General features: G+C 32.7%; 3 protein-coding genes across 4 annotated transcripts; 2 read left to right on the top strand and 1 right to left on the bottom strand.

The window, feature by feature from the left end:
* The first annotated feature begins 4218 nt into the window (after positions 1 to 4218).
* On the top strand, positions 4219 to 4707 carry LOC114735265 (uncharacterized). Its single transcript, XM_028922948.1, has one exon. It carries the CDS (start codon positions 4219 to 4221, stop codon positions 4705 to 4707), a length of 489 nt encoding a protein of 162 aa, XP_028778781.1.
* A 4857-nt stretch (positions 4708 to 9564) lies between these two features.
* LOC114735267 (tropinone reductase-like 3) lies at positions 9565 to 13815 on the top strand. 2 transcript variants are annotated; one of them, XM_028922951.1, is made up of 7 exons: positions 9565 to 9748; positions 10486 to 10602; positions 11033 to 11167; positions 11318 to 11443; positions 11538 to 11639; positions 11949 to 12134; positions 13742 to 13815. In XM_028922951.1, the coding sequence occupies exons 1-6, from the start codon at positions 9611 to 9613 to the stop codon at positions 12096 to 12098; spliced, it is 768 nt and encodes a 255-aa protein (XP_028778784.1). In that variant the 5' UTR covers positions 9565 to 9610; the 3' UTR covers positions 12099 to 12134; positions 13742 to 13815. The 2 variants fall into 2 exon arrangements, with proteins under 2 accessions (XP_028778784.1, XP_028778783.1); XM_028922950.1 differs by lacking the exon at positions 13742 to 13815 and having other exon boundaries at positions 11949 to 12304.
* LOC114735266 (uncharacterized membrane protein At1g16860-like) lies at positions 13349 to 18165 on the bottom strand. The gene is made up of 4 exons (XM_028922949.1): positions 17359 to 18165; positions 15739 to 15894; positions 14339 to 14550; positions 13349 to 13978 (listed from the first exon to the last, which is right to left on the bottom strand). Exons 1-4 carry the CDS (start codon positions 18094 to 18096, stop codon positions 13786 to 13788), a joined length of 1299 nt encoding a protein of 432 aa, XP_028778782.1. The 5' UTR covers positions 18097 to 18165; the 3' UTR covers positions 13349 to 13785.
* Between the last annotated feature and the right edge of the window lie 7485 nt (positions 18166 to 25650).

The following is a 25650-nucleotide window of genomic DNA, read 5'->3' as shown; positions in this document are numbered from 1 at the left end:
TCACAATTTGAAACCAGCAAGCACTTAGGACTTCATTAATCCTAACCATCTTTGTTAAGCAAGGGAGAGAACTCTGATCATTTATCTATTTTCTAATGAAACCTCTGGCAACAAGTTAACGCCTGCCATACTTAAATGAGATCTTAAACTCAAGCTATCTATTTTTAAATGCTACATATTAGAAGTATCGGCATTAAATATGGTTTTGTTAGTTTAAAAATGTAAATTTACAATATAAGAAAGGGAAAACCAATTTTCCAGTCCTTATAGCTTTACTAAATTTTAAATCAAGTTCCTATAGTTTATTTTCTTTCTTTTTTTTTTTTCAATCCTCATTGTTTACCATTTATCTATATAAGTCCATCAGATTTGAAGATTCCGTTAGTTTATGTTGAGATGGGCTGATGTGGTGTTTGAACAAGCATGCACAGTGACATGGGGAAGAAGGAATGAGTGATTGAGCAAAGAAAGAGAGTCATTAAAAAAATTATAAAAAACTACCTTTGAGAAAACAGGCGATGAGACTGAGCTAGAAGGCGCCTCTGCCATGGCCAGCACACCATCACCCTTCAGTGTAAATCCCCTGCACGTTCCACTGCTCACACTTCCCTCTTGTCCTCCAATCTTTGTGCAATTTCTTGGTGTCTCTTGGAATCCATTGAGACCTATGATTATTCTTCTTTCACTGGCCCTCTATTTTACCATGTGTACACCAATGGAAGCTTGATCGCTCGTCTCTATTAGATTCACGATTCTGTCTCTATTTGTTCCCTTATCAGTGAAGGAGAACATCGCCAACTGAGAGGAGGGCGAGGAGAGAACTAATGGGGAACTAGTTCAATTTGTATACACACCAATGCTTGAAAATCCAAAACACCTCTATTTTACAGTGTTGGTCTAGGATCTTCTTGGAGAAGAAAACTACTCCAGCACCGGAGATGTTGAGGAGGTTGGACCAAAGGGGAATGACGGTATGGTTGTTGACTCTGGCTTGCCGTTCACGATGTTGCTAGCGAGCGTATATGACTCGATGGTGGTGAGCTTAGTTCGATCGCCAAGATGGATGAGTTCACAAGCATGTGAGTGAGATTGAAGACGAAATAGGATTCAGATCCTACCATTATATGGAGAAGGTGAAGAATGAACCAAAAGTTCCAACTGTAATGTCGCATTTTCAGGGAAAGGGATTAGACGTGGTGCTCAATCACTCTAGAAAATTAGTGTAGGTGCTTGTTAGATAGCCCATCACCCATCTCAAGGAAACTAACGGAATCTTCAAATTTTTTATAGACGGAAGGACTTAGGCTGATAACTATGCAAACAATAAGGATTGAATAAAAGTTAAAGCGTATATTTGATCATTTAACTTTATACAAGGTTTTAATTTGTTTCCTTAACTTTAAAAAGTATACTTTTAGTCATTTAAATCTAAAATTTTTTTTTAAAAAGTGATAGAATTAAAATCTTAAATGTTAATAAAATATTCTCAAATACTAACATATAAATTTAATTTTCAAAATATCCATAATTGTTACAAAAATCATCATTGAAGCGTAGTGATTTTAGGGTTAAAGGACCAAATGTGTGCTTTTTAAAGTTAGATGACCAAATTGAACCCTTGTATAAAGTTAAAAGATTAAATGTATACTTTAGCTTTGAATAAAAAGAAAAAAATACTATAAGACTTGATTCAAAATTGGGTAAAATTATAAGGACTAGCAAATTAGTTTTTCCTATAAAAACTAGAAAACATAGACTAAAATATTTGATTAAATTTTAAATTCTACAACGATTGTATTATCTAAGGTATCTTAAGATTCACTTCTTATAGAAGTCTGATTTTTTTTTTAATTCATTTAAATGAGATTTGAATTAGAGATGCAGAATTTAGGGGGAACATATGAAAATTAACTATTTATTTCTCCATTTAAGCCTCAAATTGACATACTAGTTAATTATGATATTTTTCATTTAATTCAAATATTCAAATTTCAATTAAGATATTATTCAAATTCAAAATTAATTATTAATTTTTTTCATTTGAGTCTCTAATTGAAATCTCATTTAATAATGATGCTTCTCATTTAATTCAATATACCTAAATCTCAATTAAAATATTATTCAAATCTCATTAATTAAATATATTCAGATGTCATAATGTCATACCCGACCCGTGTTTAAATGAATCAAGTATTACAAGTTTTAAATCATATAGTTGAGATTTAGTTATTACTCAAGTATGACCAAATTTAATAATAAAAACAATCTAATTACCAACATTTTCTTAAGAAGAAAAAAACTTTACTCATTCAAAATAATCTTAAAAATTCGCAATCCTTTAGCATAAATAACTAATTTTTTATTTCTATCTTCCCTTTGAAATTGACATGCCTTTTCCTTTTTGAGTTAATAACAAATTGTTTTCAACTTCTACTACTCAGACCTATACCCTGGCTTCCTCACACCTTGATGGGATGCCTGTAATCCAAATTTTAAATTGTAGAATATATACAGATGATCGATAAAATTCAAGGCCTAACATTAAAACTAATTATAAGTTGTCATGAATATAATATCTTTATAGATGTCCATGTATCTATCATTATCTTTCTTATCTCCCAGTATCTTCAATATCTTCTATTATCCCCATTATCTACAAATGTCTTTTATTATTATGTTATCAGTAGATTCTATCAAAGACGTAAAGCTGTGCCTATAAATAAAGGTCATGTATAATGTATTGAGTACCTTTGAATGAAATGAGAAATACTCCTTCTTATTGATCTTCTTTTTCTCTCTACTATTCTTGTTTATTCATAACATGTTATCAGCACGAGTACTCTAACGTAGGTATAATATTATGATCTTCTTATCATTACCATGTATTATGTTTCATGATTCATCATCTATCCTCTATACTCTTCTATACTATGAGTATTTTTTCTCTCTTTCTTTTCCTAAATGGCTGGAAGCCATATGGTTTAAATTTTTCTTTTTTATGACCAGAAGCCATAAAATTTTTTTTTTTACTTTATGGCTAGAAGCCATAAAACTTTATTCTTCTTTCTTATGGCCAGAAACTGTAAAACTTTATTATTCTTTCTTATGGCTAGGAGCCATAAAACTTTGTTATTCTTTCTTATGGTCAGAAGCCATAAAAACTTTATTTTCTATTTTATGACCAAAAACCATAAAACTTTATTTTCTATTTTATGGCTAGAAGCCATAGAATTTTATTTTCTTTCTTATGGCCAGAAGCCATAATTTTGATTTTTCTATTTTAATGACCAGAAGTCATAATTTTGATTTTCTAACATATGGCTAGAAGCCATATAATTTTTAACTCATGACCAAAAGTCATTCAAATTTGATTTTATCTGATTAAATGGCTAGAAGCCATGTATATATTAATTTATTTTTGAGAAATATTTATTGTTTATTTGTTAATTTATTTTGATTTGATATATATGATTTTAAAATGCTTATATCCGCAGAGACAATATATCAAATTTTGTCTCTTTCTCATTTAATTGTCTTTGCATTTGTTTCCTTTTGGTAGTTTATGATTCTTTTTCTTTTCTTCTCATTAACGAAGAATAGTGTAATTTCCATACATGCCAATTTTTTTTAATATTATATTCTTTTGTGATAGTGCTACCATGTCAAACCTTATAAAACTTGAGTTTATGGCCCTTGATATTACGAGGAAGAACTACTTATCTTGGATACTAGATGCGAAAATTAACCTAAATGCCAATGGTCTGGGAGACACAATTAAGACAGAAAATAAGGCATCTAATCAAGAAAAGGCTAAAGCCATGATCTTTTTATGTCATCATTTGTATGAAGGACTAAAAATAGAATATTTGACCATTAACGGCCCACTCATTCTTTGGAATAGTTTGAAAGAAAGGTATGACTACCAGAAAACTGTCATTCTCCCAAAAGCTCGTTATGAATGGATACACTTGCGCCTACAAGATTTTAAATCTGTTAGTGAGTAAATTCTGTGATATTTAGAATCAGTTCTCAACTGAAATTATGTGGGGAAAAAGTCACTGATGAAGACATGTGAGAGAAATCATTCTCCACATTTCATGCATCCAATGTGCTCCTGTAGTAGCAATACTATGAAAAAGGCTTCAAAAAGTATTTTGAACTAATTTCTTGCCTTCTTGTATCTGAGCAAAATAATAAGTTTTTAATGAAAAATCATGAATGAACTATCCAACCGGATCCACTCCGTTCCCAGAAGCGAATGTAGTAGTATATGGACCAACACGTGGTTGCGGACGAGGACATGGACGTGTACGTGGCCATCGTATTGATCGCGAACATGGTCGTGGTCATAATCGAGGTAGTTCAAATTCCTACTCAAAGAGGGTAAGGAATGATAAGAATCGCAAAAGAAAGACTAGTGGAAGTAATAACCACTCTGAAGACTTGTGTTATCGTTGTGGTGGGAATGGTCATCAGTCTCATACCTGTCATACACCGAAACATTTGGTTGACCTTTATCAAGAATCGCTTAAAAATAAAAGTAAAGGTAACGGCAAAATGCCAAGGGTAGAAACCAATTTTGATAATGAGGAAGGCGATTTTGATTATAGCAACATGGATGTCACTCATTTGGATATTACTGATTTCTTTGCTGATCCTAATAGAAAGATTGATCACCTGATTGGTGATGGGAATGTTCAACAATAAATTACTTTAGTGAAGTTAAATTTCTATGATTTTTTTTCCTTTTTCATCTTCTTTTATAAAATTTCTACTTTCAATGTTGTTATATTTCCAAATTAATAAAATTATGAGTATTTTCTTTTTATTATTTTTTTTCCCTCCTCTCTTGAATATGTTTCTTGTAACGAAGAATGGCTCCTATTGACGTCGATCATGAAAATTTATGTCTTATTGACAGCACAACAACTCATACAATACTTAGAAATAAAAAGTATTTCTTTTCTTTGGTAATGCAAGAAGCCAATGTTCAAACTATATTTGGAAGTGCAAAATTGATTGAAGGCTCCGGAAGAGCCAATATATTGTTACCTAGAGGAACAATATTATACATTGATAGTGCATTTTACTCAACTAACTCTAAAAGAAATTTGTTGAGTTTTAAGGATATCCGCAAGAATGGATACTATATTGAAACAACAATTAAGGAAAATCAAGAATATTTTGCTATTACAAAGTCAACCTCAGGTAAAAAATACACACTAGAAAGATTGCTTGCATTTTCTTTAGCTTGTACTACACAATTATTAGTACAATTGAAGTACATATCATTATAAACTAGCAGTTTATAAATAATAACAAATTTAATGTTTGGCATGACTAGTTAGGCCATCCTGAAACAATTATGATGCGAAAAATAATTGAGAATTCATGTAGACATTCATTAAAAAGTCAACAAATACCACAATCCAATGTTTTCTCATGTAATGCATGTTTCAAGGGAAAGTTAATTGTTCGACTATCACCAGAAAACTAAAAATTGAGCCTCTCACTTTTCTAGAATGCATACATAGTGATATTTGTGGACCGATACACCACCATGCAGACCATTTTGATATTTTATGGTTCTAATTGATACATCAACAAGATGGTCAAATGTTTGTTTATTATCTTCGCATAACCTAGCATTCACAAGATTATTGGCTCAATTAATTAGATTAAGAGCATATTTTTTTGATTTTCCTATCAAGAAAATACGTCTTGATAATACTGGTGAATTTACTTCACAAGCTTTCAATGATTATTGTATGTCTCTTGGGATTGATGTTGAACATCCTATGGCTCATGTGCACACACAAAATAGATTTGCAGAATCATTGATCAAACATTTACAATTAATTGCGAGACCATTACTTATGAGATCAAATCTCCCAATTACTACTTGGGGACATGCAATTTTGCATGCAGCAATGTTAATTCGCATCAGGCTAACAAGTTATCTCAAGTCCTCCTTTTTATAAGTGGTTTTTGGTCAAGAACCCAATATATCCCATCTAAGAACATTTGGATGTGCTGTATATGTTCCAATTGCTCCCCCACAATGTACCAAGATGGGGCTTCAAAGAAGGATAGGAATATATGTTAGATATAAATCTTCAGCTATAATAAAATATCTAGAATCTTCAACAGGAGATTCTCACGGCTCGATTTGCATATTGTCATTTTGATGAATCAATTTTTCCAACAATGAGGGGAGAAATAAGAAGTTGGAAAAGAACATTAACTAGAAACAATTATCACTATCTCATCTTGATCATCGAACAAAAGAATGTGAACTGGAAGTTTAAAAGATAGTTAATTTACAAAGTTTAGCTAATCAATTGCCCGATGCATTTACTGACCTGAAAAGAGTAACAAAGTCACATATTCCAGCTGTTAATGCTCTTATTAAAATTGATGTTCCTGATGGACAACCAATTGTGAATGATTCTAAAGCACGCATGAAGCGTGGCAGGCCCATCGGTTCCAAAGATAAAAATCCTCGAAAGAAAAAAGGAGCTAAAAGTATAGATGGCCTAGTCAAGAATAATTTAGAAAAGTTAGCAATTCTAGAAGAGTTAGCGTAGAGTCATTAGACAACGCTAACATCCTAATTCTTAGTGAAAGTGAGGTACCTGAAATATGTGAAGATGATGAGATCTCAATTAATTATGTTATGAATGGGATATGATATGACCGAATGAAGTCGACGTCGATGATATTTTCTCTTATAATGTAGCTCTTGATGTGATGAATGATAATAAGGATCATGAACCAAAATCAAGCAGTGAATGTAAACAAAGAAAGGATTGGCCAAAATGGAAAGATACGATTGAGGCAAAATTAAAATTGCTATAACAGTGAAAAGTTTTTGGACCAGTAGTCCTTACACCTAAAGATGTAAAACCAATTAGATATAAATGGGTTTTTGTGCAAAAGAAAAATGAAAAGGATGAAATCATAAGATATAAGGCATGACTTGTTGCCCAAGAGTTTACACAAAGATCTGGTATCGATTTTGAAGAAACTTATTCACCAGTAGTGGATGCAACTATTTTCGATACTTGATTAGCCTCGCAGTAAATGAAGGGCTCAATTTACATCTAATAGATGTTGTTACAGCCTATATGTACAGCTCACTTGACAATGATATTTATATGAGACTCCCTGAAGGGCTGAAATTGCCAGAAGCATACAATTGAAACTCTTGAGAATGATACTCAATTAAGTTAAACAAATCCCTATATGGATTAAAGCAATCAGGACGAATGTGGTATAACAGGCTTATTGAGTATCAATTGAGGGAAGGATATAAAAATGATGCAATATGCCCATGTATTTTTATGAAAAGATCAGAAAATGAGTTCATTATAATCGCTGTGTATGTTGATGATATAAATATTATTAGAACTCTTGAAGAGTTTGAAATGGCAGTGAATCGCCTAAAGAAAGAATTTGAAATGAAGGATTTAGGAAGAACAAAATTTTACCTTGGATTACAAATTGAGTATTTAAAAAATAGAATTTTTTATATATCAAGAAACTTATACAAAAAAGATCTTATAACGTTTTTATATGGATAAATCACATCCATTATGTACTCCAATAGTTGAAAGATATTTGAAGGTAGATAAGGACACCCTTTTAGACCTCAAGAAATCAAGGGAAAAGGTGATGAAGAGCTACTTGGTCCAGAAGTACTATATCTTAGTGTAATTGGAGCACTAATGTATTTTGCTAATCATACGCGACCTGATATATCATTTGCAGTCAACTTGCTAGCAAGATATAGTTCTTCACCAACACGAAGGTATTAGAATGGAATTAAACACATCCTTCCTTATCTTAAGGGTGCAATAGACATGGGATTATTTTATTCGAATGCATTCAAGATTTTAGCCTGACCTATATGTTGGTAAATCACAAACTGGCTATCTATTCACACGTGGTGGTACAGCCATTTCATAGCGATCTATGAAACAGACTATATCTGTCACATCATCTAACTAGGCAGAGATTCTAGCAATGCATGAAGCAAGTCGGGAATGTGTATGGTTAAGGTCCTTACTATATCACATACGAACTGTTTTTGGCTTGTCTTCTGGTAAAATGATCCCAACAACACTATATAAAAAATAATACTGCATGTATTACCTAACTAAAAGAAAGGTACATCAAAGGAGATAGAATAAAGCATATCTCCCCAAAATTCTTCTTCACTCGTGACCTTCAAAAGGATGGTGAAATCAATATCCAGCAAATTCGTTCCAGTGAAAATTTAGCAGACTTATTCACCAAATCACTTCCAGCCACCACATTCGAGAGACTTGTTCATGACATTGGGCTTCGCAAACTCAGAAATATCAACTGACATTGTCAAGAGAGGAAGTAAATGCATGCTGTACTCGTTTTTTCCGTGTCTATGGTTTTTCCCATTGGGTTTTCCTAGTAAAGTTTTTAACGAGGCAGCACTATAAAATATATCCATAAATGTTACACTCTTTTTCTTCTACTAGGTTTTGTCCCATAGGATTTTCTTAGTAGAAGTTTTTTTAATTAGGCACATATTTAGTATATACATCCAAGGGGGAGTGTTATGAATATAATATCTTTATAGATATCCATATATCTATCATTATCTCCCTTATCTCCTAATATCTTCAATATCTTCTATTATCCCTATTATCTGCAATTGTCTTTTATTATTATGTTATCTATAGATTCTATCAAAGATATAAAACTGTGCCTATAAATAGAGGTCATGTATAATGTATTGAGTACACTTGAATGGAATGAGAAATACTCCCTCTTATTAATCTTCTTTTCCTCTCTACTATTCTTTTTTATTCATAACAGAAGTTATATTTTGAATAGAAACCAAAACATGATTTTAAAAGTGATTTTATAATAATAATAAAAAATATGTGCCACAAATTGTCTCAATTTACGTAAAAATACTTTTTAAAAAGTACTTTCATGACAAACCAAACACTAGTATGAACATCAATTTATTTTATCTATAATCATTTTTTCTAAATTAATTTATCTAACTGATAAATTGATAAATAATTTTGTTGGCAAATATATATAATTTGATATTATACAAGATTATTTTTTAAAAATAGAAAAAAAAATTAAAAAAATATCTATTAAATTTCAAATAATAAATAGGCGATTTTGATATATTTTAATATGTTAAAACCATTATAAGAGTAGTCATAATTAATTAATTATTACAAGAATAATAAACATAACACATTTGTTTTTTTAAAATTCAACAGTTATTTTTTTATTTTTTCCTAAAACAATCATATTATATTTGTTATAATTAATTAATTTTTAATTTATTCAAATTAATTAAATAGCTAATCCAACAAAATGATTGTGACCTATGCATACAAAATCGAATATACCGAGGAGGTTCGTGTGATTTGGATAATATCGAAAATTACAATAATTTAGAGGCGGGGCTTTGTTTTCTGTTGCGAAATTACGAAATACGAACCCCAAAAATTGCAATGTAATAGAAACTCACAAGTGAGTCAAATTTATAGACAAAAAGGCGGCTCATCGGACTACTACGAAAGTCATAGCCCCAGAAGAAATAGAAATGGACAAGTCGAAGATCGGTAAGAGATTTCAGGGTAAGGTCGCCATTGTTACTGCTTCTACTCAGGGCATCGGTTTCGCTATAGCCCAAAGGCTTGGCCTCGAGGGTGCGTCTGTTGTCATCTCATCTCGTAAACAGGTTCGTCGTTTCTTTCCTTTTTAGCATAAAATCTTAAAAAATTGTTGCGATTTCAATCATGTTCTGCTTCCTAAGTTTCTTTAATTTGTTTGCATTCTTTGTCTCAATTGCAGTCCTGATTGATCTCTGTGAAGTTGCATAAAATAATATGTATTATTTTACCACCTGAGAACATTGCAGCTTGCTATAGATGTTGTGTTCTGTATTAAATACTGGTATTGATATGTTAATTAAGGCTATATGATGGAGGAAGAAGAGGAAAACGGATTTCTTGCTTCGTGGGTTTAATTGATAGAATACTAATCATTGGTTTGGATTTTTTCTGCAAAACTGAAATGATTTTAGATCAATTTTTGCTTTCCTCACTTTGGGAAATAGTACTGAATGAATACCCTGTATACCAGGTATTATTAGACCGGAGGTCAACTTCTTTACCCGATTACTCCGTCTGGAAATTTTTGCAAGGACTCAAATCTGCTAAGCTCACCCGTAAAAAATTCCACATTTCATTTCCTATTGAAGAACTTGATAAGAACTTTCTTGAAAGTTTTCTCGGATTTGCTCTTAGTATATCTACTGTAATTGTGAACTTTCTTAATTGTACATCTTTCCGTAGATAGAAAAGCCAATCTCTTATTGTGTTTACACTTCAAAGGATCATTAAATTTGTCCTGTAATGCTTCTACAGTGATGTTCATATTGCTGAAACTATTTTCTCTTTGGTTTAATGACCACAGAAAAATGTAGATGACGCTGCTGAGAAGCTCAGAGCTCAAGGAATTGAAGTATTGGCTCTTGTTTGTCATGTCTCAAATTCACAACAAAGGAAGAATTTGATAGACAAAACCGTACAGGTAATTATTCCTTCAATAGCTAACTGATAAATGCAAAATTCGTTCACTAATAAATTTTATAAAGTTGAAGTCTTGAAATGACATCAATCCTGCTACTCTAAGTTAGTTAATATTTTATATTTGATACTGCTATAAGCAGATTCGTCAGTGTATTACTACAAGTAGGCACTGATCAACATTTTACAGAAGAGTTAATCTGATCAGATTTTGTTGTTGTATTTGTTTCTAATTTGTATGGACATATTCTCCCTGGTGTTTATTCTCTGATGCCTTTTACTATCTCTTCACAATATCTTTATCTGCTGATTGGACTGACAGTTATTTTATGTTTCTCAAAGTGCATCTAATTTTGTAATCTCCTTATTAATCAATCATCATAAATGCTTGTGTTCCATTCTAAGGTGTGGTTAAGCGTTCTGGTTTTTTACAGAAATATGGAAAGATAGATGTTATTGTGTCCAATGCTGCTACAAATCCCTCTGTTGATAACTTACTGCAAACCCCGGACTCCATCCTTGACAAACAGTGGGAAGTAAATGTCAAAGCCTCTATAATTCTTCTGAAGGTAATTTCAGTGACAGAGGGCCAAAACCAACTGTGAAAGAAATAGAAAAATCTGCTTTAGCATAATCCCTTTTGCCACCACTTTGTGAATTTTTTTTTTTTTTTGGCTTTTGAATCGTTCAGTGTGTTTTCTGCTTTGCGTTTTTTGCAGGATGCAGTTCCTTACTTGCAGAAGGGTTCTTCTGTTGTTCTTATTTCCTCTATAGCTGGTTTTAACCCGCCAGCTGCAATGGCTATGTATGGAGTGACCAAAACGGCCCTTTTTGGACTTACTAAAGTTGGTACTTCGGCTGCACCTGTTTCATCAATATTTTGATAAATTGAGATTTTTTTTTTTTAAATTTTATATGTTTTTTTAACTCATTGCTTAGGCTCTGGCAGCTGAGATGGCCCCAAGTACTCGTGTTAATTGTGTTGCTCCTGGTTTTGTGCCAACTCATTTTGCTTCCTTCCTTACCAATAATGAAGCTGTGGTGAGTATTTTGAACCACCCCACCCCCCCCCCCCCAAAAAAAAAGTAAAAAATAATGGAAATTGCACAAGAATTGATATATGTCATATCTGTCTCTATTATCATTAGTTTACAGTAATTATCTTTTTATTACATTTTTTCATCTGAAGGCATAAAAAAGACACATCTAAAATATCAGTTTTTCCATTGCATTCACTTGTTCTATTTCGTTCCATTCTATGTACGAAACCAGCTCTAAATAGCTTCATCCTCTTGTTCCAAGTCTCCTTATCTGTTATTTATCATATGATGCGACTGTGTGCCACTGCAGAGGAACGAACTTGAAGGGAAGACATTGTTGAAAAGGCTTGGGACAATCGAAGACATGGCAGCCGCCACCGCCTTCTTGGCGTCAGATGATGCAGCTTATATAACAGGAGAAACTCTGGTGGTTGCCGGAGGATCTCCCTCCAGGCTTTAGCTTCAATTTGTTGTCACGATGTGCTTCTGTGGTTGGGTTAGTACAAGACTGGTCTCATGCCCTTTTTGTTAAATAATGAAATTATAGCTGCAAAAAAGAAATAATGATGAATATTTTCATTTACTTTTAGTTATGCACATTCTGTTGGAATAATAACTATAGGTGGGGTATGAAGTGGTATAGACACTTTAGTTCGTGATATGGAATTCATTATGCAATCAAGCAACCTAAACCTCAAATATTAGACCATGCTTGTACGCAGTGCCCAGTGGCCTAGTTCCACAGTGTCATCAAGATCCTCCCCTCGTTAGCTCAAACTACATGGGCCTAAGCCTAGTCTGCAAGGCTTTTATATAGGCATGAGCTTAAACCTGTTAAAAGCCAGTGAAAATCTGACAGCTTATATTTTATTTTAGTTTCGGTTCTGGAAAATAAAGACTAAAGGCATTGGGCTTTCCAATAGACGACAAAACAATGCTTGAGCTCTCCATTTACAGACCCTTAATGTGGGACTTTAACTCAAATCCCCTTCGCTGCAAAAACACCAGAGAGAGCAAAGCACAATTCTTCGTGGGGACGGCTTTCTGCGTCATTTTCACATCTTTGGGGCGGCTACTTTTCTACGGCCTTCATTTTAGAGTTAATCTTGTGGTTCAATCAAGATCCCTTGATGATGAATAGTGTAGAGTGTTGTGCTCGTTTGCTGCATAAAATTAAAATTGAATATTGTGGAATTAAAAAACCTATTGGGAATAAACTGTTCTTTTATCTTTGTGCTGAAAAAAGTAATATAAATAAAACTAATAATAATTAAAATTACGAGTTAGCATAACACAGCAGAAGTGGTAAATTTCACATGCTGCAAATTGAAATTTTCACGGGATTTGGTTGAGAATGAGTTAAATAGTGTTAAGATGTCTCCTTTTGGGTTTTTGATAAAACCAGACTTGAAAGAGTGTTTAGTGTGCGCGCGCGCGCGCGTGCATAAAAAGAAGAAAAATAGTTTCATATCGGAAGGTAATGTCACATCTGCTGAACTATATTTTCAGTCCGAAAATAACAGTTAACCTGTATCAGTCTCCCCAAAATCTAATAAAACAGACGACCCAGGCAAAATGTATATTTTCTGCAGAGAGATGTTTTGAAAGCAATTCAAATTGAAAATTCAGGCAAAAAAAAAAACATTCAAATTGCATTTTTGAGAGTAATAAGAAGCGAGCAAGCAAGATCAGAAAATGAATGCAAAGTGAAGGCAATAAAAAGCCCGATCCAAGACTTTCCACTTATTGTAGTGGCATTCTACCAGCATATGAAACTCAATTTTTTACAGATACTATCAAATTGCGTTCTACCCAATATATTCGCATTAATATCAGCCATCATGAAACAATTTCATATTAAACGACAAAACTCCTTAACTGCTAGAATCAGCTGAAACGAAAGAATATTATGTTTGCCTATTTACATAATAAAAATCATAGGAAAGAGGAAACTGCGTGGCTATAGGACATTTTCTAGCTTCCTTCATAGTCAGAATCGATGGATCTCCATATTTATATGGACATCATATTAATCATGAACAAGATCATATCCTCGTTATCATCATATTCTGCTTAGCATCTTCTAATCTGATAAATCTCCAGATTCTTGAACCTGATTTTCCGTGCAAAGACTCGGAGGAGGTGTTCTACACAGGAATCACATCAGCATCCTGATTATCCTCACATAACAAAATAAGGCCTTCTACATACATTGGAAGGAGGCATCGCTTCCATTGACAATCTACTGATACAGGTCCGGTAGAGGGAACAATCATGAGCATATTATCTTGTCGGCGGACCACTCCCATCACGCTTACGGTGCTCCCTTCTTTTATGTACCTGGGTATTCCCGATATTTACTTGTTATGTAATGCAAAAATCCTATCAAGCATAAACAAGAGCAAGTGCATGTAATGATAAGACGTAAATCCCATGCTTAACCACATTTTCTTGCATCACTATCCCTCCAAAAAAGCATATAAATGGAGAAGATTCAAATTAGAGTGTGCTGTTTTTTTTTTTGGGTTTTTTTTGGGGGGGGGGGGGGGATCGTGTATGTGACTCACCTATTTTCTCTTCAGAAGAATATATTCACAAGCAATTACACTCGATAATGATGTCATCCGAATAATGCACCGGGAAATTGAAAGAAGAAATGCAACTTGAAAGGAATGTAAGTCAAAATAATGCATCGCATACCCTTCCTTCAGGCGCATTATACGGTCATCACTAGAGAGTTTACGGTCTGCAAGCCAGCCTAAGAAATTTTGAGACAACTCTCTGTTTTCCTTGTTTACATCGACTACAGTAGCTGGCTTCACAAAAGGAGCAACCTTAACACCATTGCCTGCTTTCACTAAAGCTCGTAACCCAGACTGAAAGTCTGATATGTAAAAGTCTGCTACATATTTCTGTCCACAGTAAACAAAAAAATTGTTGACAATGAAGAAAGATGAAAGCAATGCAGAACATGGGAAGATGATATTGAGGCTATAAACAATCATCATGCAATTACAGAGGGCAAAGTAATTCCGATATGTTCACCAAGTTGATAAGATCTGCCCACTGATTCACTAACCGAAGAAGTACAATGCATTGATAATCATAGCAGGGATGAATCGTGACAGAAGCTCAAAATCTTAAGCAGGCAAAGACGCTCCAAATGATGGATAATGCTCCAATCTTGATGACGATAATTGTATTTCTGGTTCCTAGTGTTGATTGTTTCATATCTTACTGACCATCCCAGAAGATATTTCAATCAGTATTACTAACATAATGGCTAAATAATTATAAGAATTGTAAATCAATACACCAGATCACTTTCCATAATTTGACAACAACGTATAGACTAAATAAGGTTAACTGACACAGGACGCCATTTGAGACTTAAACTCAGGACATATTTGATCCATTGCTTTACTGGGACGGGTTAGAAACTTTTTTTCTGGAATGAAGGAAAAAAGGTTTGGCATTAGATTAGTAAGAACTACAGTGAAATTGTCAAAGCAATAAACTACTATTAAGTTCCACCATTAGCTTTTAAACAAGATGGGGGGCAAGGACATTAACGAAATCACGGAAATCAATACGCAGGCTTGCTAGCGGGTATAAAGTCTATCTAATAATCAAGGGGAATCGAACAAAGCCTTAATTCTAAATTCTACTTAATTTTATTGGGCTGTGTAACTGTATGATTTTAACAATCATGTTATTCCTTCATCATCTCACTATTGTACCTTTAATTTTGTTAAGCTCTTCAACAATCATCTTTCATACAATTATCTCAGTCCTCATCAGCTTTTTGGTTTCAGGCAATCTTCAAAATCCGTGGACACTCAGGGTGTAACTGGTTAAAGCAATGAAAAGACAATACATTTCCATTGCACCATAGACACGTAATGTCAATTATTAGCAACTTTACCCTATAAATTTAGGGACATTTATCTCTCAGGTAACTATTTTTCCGGTTTCATTCTTCTTTCCATTTTATTGCATTCTACATACCATATGGATTTGATAGAATCAATGAAGTAAAGGGCCTGTTCATAGGATTATCAGCGAGATAAATATTTGATACATTAGTTCAAAGAACTAACCTCAGAATACTTAGAACCCCAGGAGAAGCATCGATGATTATCATTTGCTGATTTACCACCCCATCCTTTATACTCATATAGTTCTGCGGAAACATATACACATCTAGGTACTCTCTGATATGAGGATTCCAAAGGAATACTGCCACAGGTCACAATCTATAGGAAGAGAGAGGATACATCATCAGTCTGACTAAATATTCACAGTGGGATCCCAATGATTTATTCACTGGAGTTATCACCAAATTATATCAACGAAGACTGTTCTATCACAGAAAAATTGCAAACGCAATTCAAATGTATTTCTGAAAAATGAGCAAACGGACAAACACTGCATGTATCTTTGTCACATAATCGACTTTACACAAAATGGTATTGTTAATTGCCTTACAGTGTGAACATAAAGAAAGGAACAAAGCCTATTTGTTTGGCATGAAAAATGAAATGAGATTAAGAGAAGAAATGCAATGGAATTTTTTTCTTAAAAAAAAGGGTAATTTTACATGAGAAATGACCCTTGTAACTCTGAAAAAATGTAGCAGCAGGAGACAATTATTTTTCAGTGATAACAAAATCAAACATAATAAATGTTACCGAAAAATCATTATAATAAAGATTATGTCGCAACTATGCATTGCACGGATTCTGAGTGTCAAAAGCAGCTTTTGGTGCATCCTCTCACATTTGCAATAATCAGGGTCCCTCTTTAGCATTATGTTTTTATAAATTATTTGTGAGGTGTTGTTAATGAAATAATGTAGAAAGCAAGCACCAAAAGCTGTATTAAACATCCAAAATTCATGCCTTGACCAGAGCACATGCCTGCTCAGTAAGTAATACCAATTAAAAGAGTAACATGAAAAACCTAAAATATCCCCGATGACCAGGACATATTTTTCTGTGCAGCCTGATAAAGGCATTCATTTAAATAGGACATTATAGTATTGCCAAAACTTGCATTGAGCAACGAGACAATGAGAGACAGTGAAGCAGAAAACAAGGTGCTCTGACAAGCAAATTCTGTGGCTTTCGCTTGTGAAAATACGACTTCACAAAACAAGACAATGCATTATGAATTGGGAAGCAAGAAGGAAAGACAAGGATTCCATTTCAGATTATCATGGTAGCCAAAATTTTATTATTTTTTGGGGACAATAAGTATTCTAAACAATCAGCTTACTAAGCTATACCCTTTCTGCCCTTCATTTAATACCGTAACGCATGGTCCCTGATCCCATCATTAGAAAAATTACCATTTTTACAAGCTAAATTAGTGAGACAGTTATGCTTCAATACAAGATATAATCACGAAAGAGGGAGTCACAATCACTAAGTAACTCTATTCGTCATGTACAATCAACTCCATACCTAACAAATAGTTTTTATTTTTAATTTAAAAAAGAAATATTTATTAAAAGGACAACGATCAGCATTAATCATTGTATGGACTCGATAAAATAAGTAAATAGGCAGTTGAAACAAAGCCATGACTTCAAATGCATAATTAATTACGAATATCATTCTCTCGCATTAACGATTCACAGATCGAAGGAAAACATTAACTACTCGGCGACAATTAAATTCTTAAGATTATGATAGAAAATAATAGGACTGAGACATTACCCCGGTAACCTTGACGTACTGTCCATCGATGGCGCCTCGGAGTTCAGCATCTGGGAAGCTCTTCACAAACCCTAATAGACCTCTTCTTTTCCACGCGAAGTTCCAAATAACAAAAAGCATTACAGGCATAATAATTGCCGCTACAGCCACCAGAACCACCGCTTTCTTCATTGCGACCATCAGAAACACCCCAACTAGCACGCTCATTGCTACAATTACTAACAAAACCCATACCACCGCCTTCGACGCTCTAAACCCAACCTTCACTTCCTCGTCCTTCAAACTTGTAACGGCTGAGCCGTAAACAGTCTTCCCAATTGAACCAGCTTGCTCCAGCGGACCCGACCTCCTTCCCCCACCTCCCGACGATCCAATCGGCCCGGATCCTATTGGACCCGACGTGATAAGTCCCGTAGGCTGCAGGGACAACGGGCCGGACGATTGCTTCTTTATCATCGGACCCGACCCACGGCGTCTCCCCGGGGCACCACCAGAATCAGTTCCGGAGCGCGCTGCTCCACTACCGTGCAAGGATTTAGACGAAGAAGAAGCATTCAAAGATGGATCAGCGAGTGGAATATCGAACATTTTCCCAAGCTCACCGGATTTCTTGATGTCGCCGCCGGTATAGGGGACGGCGCGCGACGCCATTGTTGGCTGTCGCTCCTTGAGCTGCTCCGGTGGACCCGAAACGTAGAGGCCACCGCTAAGCTTATGCGAAGGGATTCGAGTCGCCATTAGAGAGGGACAAGCACTAGTAACAGTGCCACAGTGCAGAGCTTCTTGCTCTACTCTCGTCTGTGGTTCTTTCAGTGAGGGGAGGGAAGAAGGTGGGCGTGCCTGAGCAATGGGTTATATTGAAATGGCGAAAATGGGTCTCAGCTTTATTACAATGACACCTATATCCTCCCCAAATCTCAGTGCCGACGGTGAAGGGTTGGCACAAATTTTGTCTTTTAACAGATTTTAATTTTATATTAATATTATTTATTTATGACCGATATGTTAGTATGTTACTATCTTTCTTTCCATTCTTGTAGAAAGATCTTTGACCTTCGTAATTCAAATCAAATCCCCAACTTGCTTCATATCCTTTAGATATTTTCTTCCTAACTTGATTCTAATTAATAATTAAGAAATTTCCCTAATAAAATTTTGGTCTATTCATCCCATAAAACTTATTTACTATATTTATTTTTATATACTTACAGAAAAATATCAATCAATATGTATATAATTGGGATATAATCTTTGCAAGTAGATTATTACAGAAAAATTAATTTATTTAAATATATTAAAGATTAATTAAATTAGTTATTTGTAATAAATAGGTTTTGTTTTTCCTAAATTACTCTCGCTAATTGTATATATTAGCTGTAAGTACCATTTGATGAAATTTTTGACATGTGCAACTATTACAAGGATTACTTTAAAAAATAAATAAATAAATATAAGAAATAAAATGAACTAGGATTTTATATTTAAATTTAAAATCAAATTGAATGTCAAAATAACTCTTATATTAAAAATAGGAAACAATACTACAATTTTCTTTCAATTGCCCTTTCGCATTTGCCCTCTGCATATATTTGCAGATATGTTATGAAAGCATGAATCATCGTATCATAATGTCTTAAGATATGTTAACCCCACTATATGAATTTGGTTTATTTATATAAAATTTAAATTTAACCATGACAATACTTTATTGGGTAAACATGTATTCAGCATCCCAATCTTTTTTTTTCAATTGTGTCCAGCATTCCGATCTTTTTTATGGCACGTCTAGCGTCTTAATCATTTTTATGGTGCATACAGTACCTTGATATTTTTTTTCTGTGCAACTAACACTCTAATCTTATTTTTAGTGTATCCAGCACCCTAACAAAATAAGATCAGAGTAATGGTTGCATCTAAGAAATAAAATCATGGTGCTGGATGCACTCTTACCCTTAATTTTGGGTTAACTCTTCATGTGTTTATATGGTTAGAATGAATATAAAACCAAACAAATGTAGCCAAGAAAATATAATAAATTTATTATTCTACAATTATCCAACTATACTTTTTAAAGAAAATATGTTACAAACGAACCTGTGTGTATGAAACTCGATTCTCTTCTTTTATCTTTATTTTTATATTTTATATAAATATATTATAATTATATTCATAATTAATGAAATTGAATTAGAATTATGAGTACTTAACAAGAATAGGTTAAATTTTCAATTTTTTTTCTCATGTTAAAACATCATTATTTAAAAATGATAATTAAGATTATTTTTATTTCTTATTGTATACATTTTGATAAAAATAAAATAAAATGAAATATTAAGATTTAAATTTAATATTTTTTCCGCTGAATAAAGGATGGCGTTTTGGTCATCATAGGTTGATGGGGCCCAACTAGAATGATTCTCCAATTATCATAGTAATATGGATAATAATAGCCTCTCAATTATCCTTGAGTCATATGCTTTGTAAAGTGTTATATGCTTTTCTTATCTTATTTTAATGACTGTGACTATTTATTTGAGAGCTCAATGTAGTTGTAACTCACTATAAAACTAAGCACTTAATTAAAATGTTTTTACTTTTACAAAATAAATAACAGTCTTTTTAGCAATTGTTCATGCTTTGAAACAAATAAATAATTTTATACGATATTACTCTCCCGGTTCTAAATATAAAACTCATTTTATAGTGTAAATTACACTACAAAATAAGTCTTATATTTAAAATTGAAAAAAATATTTTGTCCAAATACTACAAAATAAATCTTATATTTGGGATTGAAAGAAATATTTTTCCTAAAAAAAAAAGAAAATTAGAGGAGTAGTAACAATGAACATTTTTTGAAATTTATCCTTGTTTCCAAATTTCTAAGAGTAGATAAAAAGATGCACTTTAATCTCATTTTTTAACCAGAGATAAATTTTGCAATTCATTTCATTTACATATAATTTTAATAATTTAATTATCCTTTCTTAATTGTAATAAAATAATTAGAACTAAACTACATTTAGAGTTAAAGACAGATTTTTAATTTTAATATATTTTCCAAAATAAATTAACACATAAAATTTTTAGAGTTAGGGTAATTGAGTTGGTAAATGAATTCAAAAGTTCAAATTGTAGGCTATAATAATTCTCCTACATGCAAAATTGCCGATCAGTCTAAGACGATAAATATATGGTTTTTCAATAATAATTTGGTAGAAAAGAGATGTGATTTCATTAAAAATCATTATTCCAGAATTATATAATTTAGTATATATTAATTAAAATCAATATTAGATTATTTGACTTAAATAAAAAACGGAAGTCTTTTTTTTTTTTTGGGAAAAAATTGTTGTTCATTCCAAAAGCCATGAAAGAAGAGAAGGCTGTTCGTTAGTTGACTGTTCTGTTAAGCAGTTAGTAGTCAGCGCTCCGTATGATGACTGGGGTAATCCGTTATTATGGAGTGGAGGGCAAAATGGTAAATCTGTACCCTCAAGAAGTCGGTGCACATCCAGACGCCAATAAGGCAATAACCCCACTTTGTGGCAGTGTCGTTGCCTTATTTGTCGAACCGTCCATCATCCTTCCGTCGTGCTTTACTTGCAGGGAAAATTACAATAAGCTCTTGCAGAAAAAAATAATTAGTAAAAAAATCTAATAACAACTTCAAACAGCATGTAATGATAAATCCTATAATAAAAAATGACAACATGTAAAATTTTTTTTGTATTTTTTTTTTCATAGGATTTGATTGTAAGTCTTCCTTAATTGTAATTCCTATTTTATTTGTTGGTAAATATTATCTTTAATTCCTAAAAATTTGATTTCCTTTTAATTTTATTTTCTCAAATTTAAGATTAGTAGTTTTGGTTTAAATTTCATGGATATCAAAATACTTAGACAAATGAAATCAAATTTTAAGAACTAAAAACAATATTAACCCTTATTTATATATTATATTTAGTGTTTAATATAAAAGCTAATTAGAAATTTAATTTGATTTTAAATATAAGACCCCAATCTATCGTCTCCTATATTTATTCATTTTTTCTTAGAGTAGTCTCATGGTTATTGTATATGTTGAAGGGTTTTTATCAAATAATAGTTCTAACACACTTGGTTAATAAAGGTATTTTAAGAAAGACAATACTTATTTATAATAAACAACTAATTTTTTTAGTATTCACAAATTAATTATCTATCTCTTATTTTAAAAACCAGAGATAGTATTTATTTATTTCAATAATTAATATATTTAAGATAATTTTCTTGCTCATGACTAAGAATCCCGCACCAATTATATTTTAGGTGAATGACAAATTGGGGAAAAAGAAATTTTAAAATTTCAGTAAAGAACCTGTGATCTTAATGATCATATTATTCTTCTCCCCTAAAATATTCTATGCTGATTAGTTGCCGTATAGTCGTCTGTAATAAATTAAGAAAAATGAATGGCAAATCTTCCCAACAATTTTGTTTAATATTTCAGTCACTATCAAATTCTGGAGATTTATCATGAAATTCTTGTGTATATGTATGTACCAGTTAAATATTTTTATTAAACTTTTTGGTTAAAAATTAAAATGCCAATTGCAAATTTTTAGTGTCGAATTTCATAAAGTCAATGTAAAATTTTGGGAGTATGAGTTGCTAATATTTGACATTCTTGTTTCATTATTTACTGATTACTATATAATAACTTGCAAATAATCTTTCAAAGCTTAACATTAAAGATTTTAAGGGTAAAGGTAATTTGTTATATTGTAGTTTCATGAAAACTAGGCGCTTCTAACCTATAAAAATGTTTTAATATTTGGTCATTAATATTTTTAAAATCAATAGATCATTGAATAGATGAAGTGATGACTCAAAATTTATTCCACCAATTGTAGTTGAATTTGATATTCAAACGCATAGTTTATTTAGATATTATATACTGCTCAAGTTTGTCCTTATTTTGGTTTTGGTTTAAAATTATAAGTTTTAATCCCTCAAAAAACAAAATGGTTCAGATTTTTATTGAATTATAGACATCAATTTTAAATAAAAAGAGATATGAGGGACCAAAACTTATGATTTGAAATTTAAAGGATCAAAACCAAAATAATGACAAACTTGAGTAATAAAAAATAGTATTAACCCCAAATATTTATTTGCAAACTATCACAAAATTAATGAGAAATGTAATCACCCTTGCAATGAAGATGACACAATTGCCCCATTTGATTTAATTTCATATTCCTAGGAGAATTGTAATCTTAATTACATTACCATCATGTGTGTTCGTTTGATTGATTATTTACACTGGTAATAGTATTCAGGATTCATAAGAGTGGGGCTATGGGTCCTAACACTTACTTATGCTAAAGATACCACATTTCCTTTGCGTCTTCTAAATTTTGTGCCTCCTTCCTTTCACCACACTTCCTTCACTACAGACCATGCCTCTTCGTCAATAATTGTTCCTCTCCTTCCCCCTTCTTTCTCTAAGGCATTCCCTCTCCAGATCGTTATGTCTTCGCCTTTTCTCTAACTTCTTCCTCTCCTTTATCCATTTTCATCAATGGTCAATCCTTTTTTTTTTAGGCACATATATCATCTTATTAAAAGTAACTTTATTTGAAATACTATTGAATACTAAATGTAAGCACTTCTCCTAACCGAAATTTAAATCTTGGTTCATCACATTGTGAAAAACTAAATTCTTCTATTAGATCTAACCCTGCTAATATGAGTGGTTAACTTTTTTTTTTGGGTTAAAACATAGGTATCCTCCTATTGAAGGTAATATTATTTGAGGCACTATCGAGTACTAAATGTGGGGCATCTTTCCCAATAAAAATTTAAATCTTGATTTGTTACGTTGTGAGGAATTAGTCTCTACTACTAAACCTGACTCCTATTAGTTAGGGGTCAACTTCTTCTTCTTTGAAGTCATGATGGAGATAAGAGGCCCAAGCGAGATGTACTTGAAGGCCCATTTCCTGATATGAAAACCAGGTGGAGGACACTTGCTACAGTAACTTGTTGACGAAGTGGGGAAACAAGTGGTACCCTTAAATATGCCTCTAGAATGAGGTCCTTAATTAATGGCATTAATTATGGTTATATGTTCTCTTTAATTAGTTTCCTATTTGTTTAGATTTGAAGAAGGCCTTTTGTTCCAAACATTGTCTTGAAGTTTAAGTTGTTTTGTTTAAAAAAGAAAAAAGGTAATAATGGCGCACCCTACATGACAGATTTGGTTACAAGATCTTTCTCATTAACGAAAGAATTCTTGCAAAGTTTTCTAATCTTTGCCTATTTATGAGGCTCCTTTTTACATTTTCCAAGGTTTAAGAAATATATGAATAAGGAAATTCTTTTAGCAAAGTTATACTTTTTGTCTTTTATAATTTTGAAAGAAAACTTATAGGCTGTTTGATCAGCTCATTGTGCGTGCCTTAACCATATTTTCCTCATCATAGAAATGGAAAGGTAAATTAGACAGGAGAACCTGTACAGCCAGTTCTCTAGCAGAATAACTAGGGGGATTAAAGTTTGGATTCCATATCTGAAGTTTGCACCACGAGGTAATGGCCTTTTTTTAACCCACGGATTGTTGAAATATTTTTAAAATGAAAAGATGGTATTTTTGGAAAGAGGGTTATGTAATTGGAAAGAGGGTTATGTATTTCTCTCTCTATATATATATATAAAGGCGTACAACTTGATGAAATGTTTAGTTGTTTTGTTACCTTACATCTTAAAAAGCATAACTCTTCTTGAAAAGAATATTAAATATCTGTTAGTTATTTCAATTATGTTGGTCAATGAATTAACATATGGTTGTAACTTTTATTGTATAGCTATTATTCCAAAAGACATCTCTTCAAAGACATTATTTCATGGTCTATATACCCTTTGCCATCACTCTATTTGGACCCAAAAAAAAAAAAAAGAACAACACAACACATACATATAAACTGATCAAACTTATTGCCTTTATTATTGAGTGTACGCAGAGATAAAATAAAATTATCACTTTGTAAAGATTATTGTTGTCTTGGTTTAAATTTTGAAAGTACAATTCATATTAAAAAGTCTTCATTATATTTGGTAGTACATTCGCTACCTAAGCCTTGAAAACATCATGCGCCACCTTTTTTTTCATCACTTCTTTTCATACTCTTCAAATAGCCATTCCTTCCAACACGGATCCTCACTAAACATTTTCTACTAGCAACCGTTTATTTAAACTTTACCAAGAAATGATTATTCTTTCCCACGTTTAACTTTTGATTTTTGATCTTCGAATGCCATCACTTAATGGAAAAAATGACTAGCTAGAATTGAGAGGCCGTTGCAGCTCCTTAGTCCGCGATCTTTGGTCGCTGCTGAGTCCTCTCTTCATCATTATCTTAAAGCTGTCTAAAAAAAAGCTTTTTCCCCAGACTTTGACGGTGTTTAACATGTGCTTTTTGGGGTTAAATACTGCTGGGGAAACTTAATCTTGCTGGCTTATTTTGATTGGAGCAATAAACATAACTAACCTAATTAACTTGACCTAAGTTTTGTCCTTTATTAAAACCAGATGAAAAGATAGTGGACACAAAGCGAAAAGAAGACGCTCGACACACAGGAAAATAACTATCATACTTCTTTAATCCTATTTATAAACTTTAAATTTAGGGGTGTAATCCTTTTTACTAACTTCAATTTGGGTTTATCTTAACATTTAATATATTTTTTCAAATTATGCTTAATTATTTATTCTTTCTCCTTTGCTAATTGTTATACTCTCCCTTATCACATTTCCCACATATTCTCTTTCATACATTGTCTTATTTATTATAAAAGCATATTTAAAAAATAAAATATATTTCTAACCTATTTATTGCTGTATTTAAAACTCAACCCCAAAGCAACACAACAAAGAAACATGATACAGCAAAAACCGAAAAGGCTTGAATTCGGAAACAGGCCCAAAGTATGGGCAGCGAGCATGAGACAACCCAAAGCACGCGTGCCTCCCAATTTCCTCCATCCTTACTCCATGCATAGCAGCTCTGCAAGCTTCGTGGCAATGACGTGGATGAGGAGATCATGTAAATTTTTATTCCATCCTTACTAGGGGTGGAAAACAGGCCAGGCGGCCTATCAGAGCCTACGGCTGGCCTATATTTTGGCCTGGCCTGTTTTCTAAAAGAGACAGGCTCATGCCTGTTTGAAGGCCTGTTTAGTTAATAGGCCAGGCTTAGGCTCTCTAAAGGCCTGTTAGGCCGGCCTGAGCCTTTAAAAATTATAATT

This window comes from Neltuma alba, unplaced genomic scaffold (assembly GCF_004799145.2).
Source record: "Neltuma alba isolate B1F8T4 unplaced genomic scaffold, ASM479914v2 tig00013195_pilon, whole genome shotgun sequence".
Taxonomy (NCBI): Eukaryota; Viridiplantae; Streptophyta; class Magnoliopsida; order Fabales; family Fabaceae; genus Neltuma; species Neltuma alba.
The sequence above is the reverse complement of the archived record's forward strand: the minus strand, read 5'-3'. Positions and strand labels throughout refer to the sequence as shown.

Excerpts from the sequence above, each read along its gene's own strand:
- LOC114735266 (XM_028922949.1), bottom strand. The coding sequence starts at position 18,096 with ATGGCGACTCGAATCCCTTCGCATAAGCTTAGCGGTGGCCTCTACGTT. Across the intron at positions 14,551-15,738 it reads GGGGTTCTAAGTATTCTGAG|AAATATGTAGCAGACTTTTA; the intron begins GTTAGTTCTTTG and ends TACTGTGGACAG. Across the intron at positions 13,979-14,338 it reads ATAATGCGCCTGAAGGAAGG|GTACATAAAAGAAGGGAGCA; the intron begins GTATGCGATGCA and ends GGGAATACCCAG.
- LOC114735267 (XM_028922951.1), top strand. The coding sequence starts at position 9,611 with ATGGACAAGTCGAAGATCGGTAAGAGATTTCAGGGTAAGGTCGCCATT. Across the intron at positions 10,603-11,032 it reads TGATAGACAAAACCGTACAG|AAATATGGAAAGATAGATGT; the intron begins GTAATTATTCCT and ends GGTTTTTTACAG. Across the intron at positions 11,640-11,948 it reads TTACCAATAATGAAGCTGTG|AGGAACGAACTTGAAGGGAA; the intron begins GTGAGTATTTTG and ends GTGCCACTGCAG.
- LOC114735265 (XM_028922948.1), top strand. The coding sequence starts at position 4,219 with ATGAACTATCCAACCGGATCCACTCCGTTCCCAGAAGCGAATGTAGTA.